Source organism: Mus musculus, chromosome 3, assembly GCF_000001635.26.
Source record: "Mus musculus strain C57BL/6J chromosome 3, GRCm38.p6 C57BL/6J".
Lineage (NCBI taxonomy): Eukaryota > Metazoa > Chordata > Mammalia > Rodentia > Muridae > Mus > Mus musculus.
In genome coordinates this window covers 92,748,535-92,758,156 of record NC_000069.6, presented here as the reverse complement: position 1 = coordinate 92,758,156, position 9,622 = coordinate 92,748,535, and the positions used below count along the sequence as shown (strand labels likewise).

Genomic DNA, 9,622 nt, shown 5'->3' with positions numbered 1-9,622 from the left:
CTTTTTAGAAAGTCCTTGACTATTTATATGCCTTGAAGCATTTTCTCCCTCATTGTGTTGAGTGGATGTCTGTTTTAGAGTTGATTTTGTGCAGTGTAAATGAAGCAGGTGTGGTTTTCTCTTGTCTATGAGGATTTACAACTTTTGCTGCCCCAGGCACTGACAAGGCACTCTCTTCTTCAATGTGCTTTATTGACACTTTTGTCACAGATTTCATGTCTGGGTGTTGATTTATCTCTGTGTTCTGAAGCCTACTTTATTGGGGAACACATTATTTTCTGGCAGTTTACAGCCACTTATGCTACTTAATATAATAATTTATTCTGGAATATAATTTGAAAGTATGTACTGGGATACTTTTTTGCATTGTGCTTTCTATGCTTCATTTCTTGACTGGTGTAGAGTCTTTTAAATACCAGGTAAGTTTTATTATTATTATTTTTTTTAACTTCAGTCAAAATTTCTTTTGTGTTGTGTTTGGTGAGGATTGAATTGCATTTGAAGAATGCTTTCTATAATATTTTTATAAGTGTATAATTTTTAGAATTATTTTCACAATATTAATTCTACTAGTATGTATACTATATGTCCTCCCCTCATTAGTGTTATCTTCAATGCCTTTCTTCAGTATCATAAATTATCATTGCAGAACTGTTTATCCTCCTTGATTTTGTTTATTTCACAGCATTCCTAGATTTTTAATTTCTACAATGGAAAAAAGGATGTTTCCTGAGTTCTTTAATAGTATATTCAGTTTTTCCTTATAGCAAAGATTCTGACCTTGAAATACCAAATTGTAAAACCTTTTATATAAGCCTTTTCCAGGGTCAATTTATGGTATTTCTACAGTGGCATTTTTTCCCATTTTCCAGCCGGAATCCATTCCCTTTCCTCCACCTTTGGCTTTTAGCTAAAAATTTAAGGGAATATGAGAAAATGTACAACCTTCTCTTATTCTCATATTTTAATGAAATAATTTCATCTCACAATGTATGTAATGTTCGATATGTTTTTTCTTTTTCTAGATCCTTCATGGCATGGGCCATGAGTGATGTTTCATATTTCTGTAGCCTTTTTGACCTCATTGCAGATGAGTATCACAACTGTGTGCCTAAGTCTATTTATATTCTCTATTGCATTTACTGAATTGTTTCAGAATCCTAGTATTCATGTATTCAAACCAACCATGGTGGTCCTATTGCTTTAATGTGCTTCCTTTTCAATGTTTTAATATAACTTTTATTATTTGATTATTTTTTTGTCCCATGGACTCCTAGGGTTTGGCAATACTCAACTTTTTATTCCTCCAACTAAGTCCTCCAAGAGCCCCTGCTATATCTTCTTCTAAATTAACAGTGACAGGGTTGGGAGGAGATGGCAGTGAGGGGTTGGAGAAAAAAAGTCTAACAATAGATATTAATAATTCCACATGGCAATTTGCATATATGTGTATTATTACTATGAGGGGTATGGTGATTCTCTGAAATAGTGTAGTATATGTCCACAACTAAGCTAAGATATTTACCTCATGTTGTTGGTCAAATCTTTTCCAGAGATAACAACAATAATATAAACTATTGTGATTGTTTTGGGCTGTGCACCACAAGTTGATGATTTAGACCCTTTTGATGAAAGCACCAACCATTTTTGTTACAGAGCATAGGAAAATACATTGGTACTGACCAGGGCATTTACAATCTGATAGATACCTTTAACAGTCTAAAAACATGTTATTCTAGTTTCTGTAGGGTAGGATAAAAACTCTTCAAAAATATTAACCAGCTATGAACCCAGAGAGCTACAGTCATCAGAGTTATGTCATAGTCTGCTCATTGGTGCAATAGTGGCAAAGATAGTATGAGGATAGCCAACCTCTACCTTTGAGGAATAATATCCATTAAAAAATTTGTGCTTTATGTAATATTTTTAGATACAGAATGTTGGTGTCTCAGGTCAATATGGAAAGAGTTTTTCAGTTGTATTTTACTGTGTCCTTATGCAGTTTTCTGGTAATTTTTAATATTATATGTAATGCAGCAGTTTGATTTAAAATTTTGAGATTGTAATACATCTACATTGTTTTCTTATTTCCTTTTATTGCTTTATCCTCTGCCACATATCCTTCCCTCCTTGGCCCTTTTCAAATTCTTGATCTCTCTTTTTATTTTGATGTAATTGTTCTAGACATTTAATTAAAACACATTCCTAAATGTAACCTTCTCAGTCAGTATGAAGTTATTTCTATGTACATTTTTATAGATAAGCATTTGGCACTGGATAACTTATTGATGTGCTCTTCCCCAGGGAGGAAGAAATTTTCTGCTCTCAGGGTTCCTTAGTGGCGTGTAGTCCTTTAGTAGGGCTGGAGCCTCAAGGGCTTTCGTCTGTTTACTTTGTAGTGTTTATTGTTGTTGTTATTGTTAAGCTCATGTTTAGGCAGCCATGCTGGTGAGACTTTACATGTCTAGCCTATACTCTTACTGGGAGTCACATTCTCACAGCAACTCACTGAACTTCTGGCCCTTACAATTTATTCACTTGCTCTTCGGTAATGACAGTTGACCTTTACTTGATGAAGTTGATACACAGACCTATTTGTTGGGACTGATCTGCTCAATCTGCCTTTAAAATTGCTGTGGTTTTCCTTTGTTCCTCTGATGAGATGAGGGCTTTCATTAATGGGGGATGAGGACTACACTTTTCTCTGGGGTATAGGGACAGATATTTATAATACAGTTGGGGATTATACTATTGAAGTAATGTGATTGTGGTAAATTTTCCTCAAATATTTATGACCTCGTTGGCTCTGGATAATTAGTTGTCTAGGTTTTAGTACCAGGCATACTTTTCCTCTCCTTGAGAAGTTCCTAACTGTAATTAGAGAGCAGTTGGATAACCACAGGCTATGCCACAACTGCAACCTTGGGTTTCTTAGTCTTGATGCTCCTTGTTGTGTTTCACAGCAAACACATGATAACTGAAGCCCTCACACTGTCCACAGTTTACTAGTTATGATATTCACAATAGCTTGAGGCTTAAGTCTTCAGAGATCTCACTCAAGGCTAGGATCTAGTCTTTATCCATGAAGCATGCTACTCATACATAACTATGTTCAGGCAAATCTGTTTTGGACGTGGGTGTTGTCTTGCCCAGGGACAGAAATGTAGACTAGCTGCCATCTCAGCCACATCATCCTAGAAATCCCAAGGTGAGCCTGGCATAACTGCCACTGGGTAAATCAGGGATCATTTTCTGACCTCTCCAGTAACTAAAGCTGTTGTAATAACCTGAGCAAGAGAAGAAAGTCAACCCAGTTGATACAGTGAATAACTCTTCAAGGTAATGTGACCACACATACCTCACTCTGTCTCAGAGGTTAAGTTCCTTTAGGGTGATGCAAGTCTTTAGGGTTATCTGTTCCTAAGCTTAGACATCAATAAAGATGCTAGTCAGAGGCTTATATATCACCAAATGTCTACAGAATAAATGTGTTCAATTAGGGAGTATAAGAAAAAATATAACGCCCCCCCCCAAATTTCAATAAATTCATCTTGATTATATTAAACATCATAGATTAAAAGAAACAAAGGTGGAAACAATTATTAAGGCACCTAAAGTTGTAATGTACATTTTACAGAAAAATCATAAAGAGCCAGAAATCACATCATTGATATAAGAACAAATTTTAAAGCAGGTAAGAAAATGTTTCAGAAGAACTAGCAAAAACTCTGATGTAATAAAGATTTTTATTTCTCTTAAGTGACATACAGTCCTGAACAAGTCTTTTTTGATGAGTTTGTCAAAGTTCTTCTTGGGAGTGCATATGGCCTATCATCTGTTTTGTCTCATATGCAGGAGTAGAGTGACAATAGGTCACATCAAATGACTGTTCCTGGGTTTTGTATAGGCCATCAACATCTTCCTTTCCATTCCATATGAACCTCTTTTCTAACGTTCTTCTTAGTAATGTGCCATCTAACATTACCAGTACATTATCTTGGTTTTCATGAGAGATTTATGGTGGCATCTACAGATCCATCAATTTTGAAAAAAAAATTTAAGACCTTAATAGCATATTCCTAAATGATGATTAGATGTAAATTCATGAAAAATCCAATATAAAATATTTTCAAGACAAATGCAAAGAAACCGTCAAAAATAAGGTCACCCATTCTTTCTGGTAATAACAACCGCTTTATTATTATCAATAAATATTAGTTTGTAAAACTTTGGGGGTTTGGGGAACTTTTCATACACATTATTTATCCAACATCTACATCTCCTTTTTAAAATTAGATGTATAGTTTTCATTCATTTACTTTATATCATGCTAACTGACCCTCCCTTTCAGCCCTCACACAATACTTCCTCCCTCCTATCCTCCTCTTCTGAGAGGGTGGAGGCCCGTGTGTATCCTTTCCACCCTGACACTTCAAGTTTCTGCAAGGTTAGGTGCCTCTTTTCCCACTGAGGCCACTAATAGCACCACAGCTAGAGAAACATATCCCACATACAAGCAAGAGTTTTCGGGATAGCCCCTGTTCCAGTTGTTCAGAACACACAGGCATACCAATCTGGACATGGGCTACATATCTGCAGGAAGACCTAGGTCCAGCCTGTGTATATTGTATGGTTGGTTGTTCAGTCTCTGAGAGGCCCAAGGGTCCAGGTTAGTTGATTCTGTCAATCTTTCTGTGGAGTTTCTGTCGCCCAGGTGGCCTGCTATTCTTCCTCTTCATCCATGAGTCTCCATCGCCATCTACTGTTTGGCTGGGGCTATCTATATCTGTTTGAGTCAGCTGCTTTTAATTATTGTTTCCGATGCAGATTTTTTATAATTTAATTATATGCTTCTGTGTGTGTATGTGTGTGTGTGTGTGTGCATATGTATGTAAGATTGTGTATGTGTTTGCTGTTTATATGGTCAGTGTTTATACTCATGCTTGTTTGTGTGTGCATGTTTGTATGTATGATTGCAACACTGTAGTTAAGAAAGACAATATTACATTCTGTGAATCTAGATTTACAACTGGTCCTGAGCTGCCCCACTTAGATTCTAGGAATCAATCTTAGACCCTCTTCAAGAGAGCAGTGTGCATTCTCCATTGTTAAGCCACCTTTCAACTGATGTCTTCAGGCACCATATTAACAACTGCATGTTTAGCACTTTGCACATTGTCGGTCAGAAACCATATAAGAGAATGTTCTTTTGTTCTGAGACATTTTTATCCATGTCTTGAAATTATATTGATTTTCACATATCCCCATAAGCAATATCATTAATATTCTGTGGTAATAGTTTAATTGGGAAATGATACTGGCTAAATAGACTTTCAGAATGACATCTCCACATGTCTTGATGCTGAGAGAGATTGATCATGCAGGGTTTTATTGCTATAGATGTCTAAAATGTGTCCACATATTTACAACTTAAAAGTACTTGAATTGAAGCAGACATTCAAGATACTAAAGGTGTTTTTCATCTTAGCATGGGCCACCAGTGGCACATATCACAGTAACCACAAGCAAAATTGGAGGATGATAAGGAAATAAGTGTTTCCCAATGGAAGTATTTTGTGGGAATGCCAGGTTTAAGGATCTATGAATCCACTTCCTGATTTCATGCCTAAGCAATGCCCTAAGATAGATGCAGCTTGCTTGCCCACAAAGTGGAATGCTGATGAGGAATATTTTGTCATGATTTGTCACAAAATCATGTGGGAATCACTTGGCATGGCATCCTGTCTCCAGTCACTGTCTCACTGGCTGGGATAGAGCCCAGGCTCAGAATAAAAGGACCGATGGACAGGCTGCTTCCATCCATTCACTGGCTGAGATACCCACAGATCTTGTGCTACCCTTCATATTGGTAAGTGTTTACTGAAGGTAAGGGCAGAGACTTCAGAGTGGAGCTGGAGTAGAGCCGGATAGACTCTGGGAGGGATCATTCCCCCTAAGGGACACACTGATATACCATAAAACATGGTAAAATCTGAGGGATGAGGTAACTAGCCACAGCCTTGGTATTATGAGACTCTAAAAAGCTTTGGGTACTTTGTCCCTGGCAAATACTATATACCTTCAATTTCTAGGACTACTTAGGATGGTATATTCAGCATAGATAACTGTGTATCTATAGAAGTTACTAGGGGAAATTTGGTTTCGGATGAAAATGTTTCTCCTTCTTTGCACTGAAGAAATAGAGCAAGAAAAGCCAACATGTTCTCAGTTTGGCTTGGGAAAGGAGCCCAGGTTCTGGGATCTGTTCACATATTTCTCTGATCAATAGGACACCACCAATATGACACTGACCTTTCTAACCTTAGCCAGGGCAGATGCTAGTTTAGATGCACCTGACCTTCGTTCTCACAACATGTCTTAATGTTCCTGCAAGATCTGAACAGGGTTTACATATATTTCTGTCATGGCCTGAGCTTATTTCCTGAATGTGCTAGAAATTCGTTTCAAATACTGACTTTACACTAAATATTCTTCAGTTCATGATTGTTCTCTCTCTTTACAACTACTTATCTTTGAAATAGTACATATATTTGCTTATGTGAAGACTAAGCATAGCAAACCTAAGTGTCACCTGATATTTATTTAGTGCTGCTGGAGTTAGATAAGTGTATTTCTTTTATATATATATAAATGTATATATATATATATATATGTATGTATATATATATTTTTTTTAATTAGGTATTTCCCTCATTTACATTTCCAATGCTATCCCAAAAGTCCCCCATACCTTCCCCCCCCCACTCTCCTACCCACCCACTCCCACTTTTTGGCCCTGGCGTTCCCCTGTACTAGGGCATATAAAGTTTGCAAGTCCAATGGGCCTCTCTTTCCAGTGATGGCTGACTAAGCCATCTTTTGATACATATGCAGCTAGAGTCAAGAGCTCCGGGGTACTGGTTAGTTCATAATGTTGTTCCAGATAAGTGTATTTCATGTGCATAGATTTCTGATATTTAAATACAAGATCAACAGGATGTTTCATTCTGACTATAGTATAAATGAAATGACTATGAATCTTGTTTCTATGATGATCACTAATGCTTTTGTGGGGCCAGCATTGATCAGGTTACCACAGTGCCTGCCGTCTGACATATCCATGATTCTCTCACAGCTCCTGAACACCCACAGCTGAGATGTCCTGCCAGCAGAGCCAGCAGCAGTGCCAAGCCCCTGCCAAGTGCCCTCCCAAGTGTCAGACCCCAAAGTGCCCTCCAAAATGCCCCCCTAAATGTCCTCCCAAGTGCCCCCCTGTGTCTTCCTGCTGTAGCCTGGGTTCTGGGGGCTGTTGTGGCTCCAGCTCTGGAGGCTGCTGTAGCTCTGGTGGCTGCTGCAGTTCTGGGGGTGGAGGCTGCTGCTTGAGCCACCACAGACCCCGCAGATCTCTTCGTCGCCATCGTCACAGCTCTGGATGCTGTAGCAGTGGTGGCAGCAGTGGCTGCTGTGGCAGCAGTGGCTGCTGTGGCAGCAGTGGTGGCAGCAGTGGCTGCTGTGGCAGCAGTGGTGGCAGCAGTGGCTGCTGTGGCAGTAGCCAGCAGTCTGGGGACTGCTGCTGACCTGCATGAGGAAGACTTCAGACAAATGGTACAGGAGGAGAACACGCTCAGAAGACTCTCCATTGGGTGATGTCCTCTCCTCCTGCTTCCCTCCTTGTTCTGCCCTCTGAGTTGCTGAAATCTCCTGGAAAATGTTCTGAATTGTCCTCATGAAATGACAATGACCATTTGCCTCTTTGTTATAAATTAAATAAAAATCTTGACGACCATTCCTTAAAAGAGCATTGCTTTTCTTTTTCTTTGGCCCATCCTGTTTCTTGTCATGTATTATCTTTTCCTTCAAACACACTGTGCCACCCAGAGCAATTGTCCTCTTTTAGATGTGTATGTATTTCCTATGACGTCATACTAACACCTGTACTCTATCTGTAAGAACTTCTTTTCTATTTTTTTGTAATTTTTATTAAACATTTTCTTTATTTACATTTTAAATGCTGTCCCCTTTCCTAGTTTCCTCTCTGAAAATCCCCTATATCTTCTCCCCTCACCCTGCTCACCAACCCTCCCACTCCTGCTCCCTTGCCCTGGCATTCCCCTATACTGTGGCATAGAATCTTCACAAAACCAAAGGCCTCTCCTCTCATTGATAGTTGACTAGGCCATCTTCTGCTACATATACTGCTAAAGACAAGTGTTCTCTTTGATTGGTGGTTTAGTCCCAGGGATCTCTGGGTTAGTTCATATTGCTGTTCCTCTATAGTGCTGCAGACCCTACTTGTCACAATTACAAATGTTGGGGAATAACTCCATGTCCAGGGAATTGTTGGTTCGTGCCGACTATTAGACAGTCAATAGGAGGACCTTGATTCTATGCTCAGATTAAATGAGAATAAGCAGTACACTGGTCAATCATTTCTTTCCTCTTTATGTTCTTGGTGATCTCTTGTTAAAAAATTTTCTTACACAGAAATGCAGAAATATTCTTTTTTCTTTAAGTCATTTTACTCTTGTAACTGATGTGCTATATAGTGTGAACTTCTGGCCAGCTGACCATTGGCAGTGCTATCATTCCTTCCCTGTTAGTGTCTGCTGAACTCTTCATAGAGTCATCCATTAGCAGAGAGAAAAATGTTTGGAAGCCCTTTTATTTCTGCTTCCTACTTCTTTGTTTTAATTTAATACAAGTCACTGCAGTAGTACTCAGATGAAGTAGTCTTTGATCTTGTGGTTTGCTTCAGGTTCCTAACTCTGTCCTCTGTCCTAGAAGGAAAGAGACTTTGTTAACCTTTACCACTGTCACTTTCACAGGAAGGGAATATCTGAGCACTAACTCATCCTATTAGACCCTAGTGTCCAGTTCTCTTTAATGTATCTGAAAATGTCCCTGCAACATATAATCAAACTGCTATATATAATTTAAGCAAAATAAAGTTCATAAATTTAAATGTAAAGGCAAATTATTTTTGCACAATATTTAGAGTGTATGCCACAAAGAACAATGTACCCACTGAATAATGTTGAGAGCTCACCATTTACAATTTGAACAACTCATACAATGGCATAAATTCATTATAGTATGTCAATAAAAATATGATGAACATATTTTTAATAAAATATAATCATATATGGTAAAACTCAAAATTAAGTGGTAGTACCTTCCTTTTTGAAGAAGTATAATGCATATTTCTTCTTTATATGAGAGAAAATATGCATTACTTCTCTTCACTACATCAAAATTTTAATGTAATGTTATAACTGAGACTATCATTATCTTACAAATTAATTAATAATTTTTAGGAAAGAATATAGTTCCTTATTTACTTATATATTTACATCTTAAATTCTGTCCCAACTCCCAGTATCCCTGTGCTCTATCTCATCTCCTCTTAGAAGATGGGGACCCTCTAGTTATCCTCCCACCTGTTATATCAGAACTATGCAGAATTAGCCATTTCATCTACCACTGGGGCCAGAGAAGAAAGCCATGTTGTAGACAGGCTGGAAGCCAACCATTGGACTGAGCACGGGGTACCCACTGGAGGAGTTAGAGAAAGGACTAAAGAAGCTGTAGGGTTTTGCAACCCCATAGGAGAAAAAATAGTATC

The 9,622-nt window shown here is 38.2% G+C and overlaps 1 protein-coding gene across 1 annotated transcript; it reads left to right on the top strand.

Annotated features, from left to right (window-relative positions):
• The first annotated feature begins 5,818 nt into the window (after positions 1-5,818).
• Lce1g (late cornified envelope 1G) lies at positions 5,819-8,006 on the top strand. Its single transcript, NM_025413.2, has 2 exons — positions 5,819-5,869; positions 7,136-8,006. Exon 2 carries the CDS (start codon positions 7,158-7,160, stop codon positions 7,575-7,577), a length of 420 nt encoding a protein of 139 aa, NP_079689.2. The 5' UTR covers positions 5,819-5,869; positions 7,136-7,157; the 3' UTR covers positions 7,578-8,006.
• The last annotated feature ends 1,616 nt before the right edge of the window (positions 8,007-9,622 follow it).

Excerpts from the sequence above, each read along its gene's own strand:
- Lce1g (NM_025413.2), top strand. The coding sequence starts at position 7,158 with ATGTCCTGCCAGCAGAGCCAGCAGCAGTGCCAAGCCCCTGCCAAGTGC.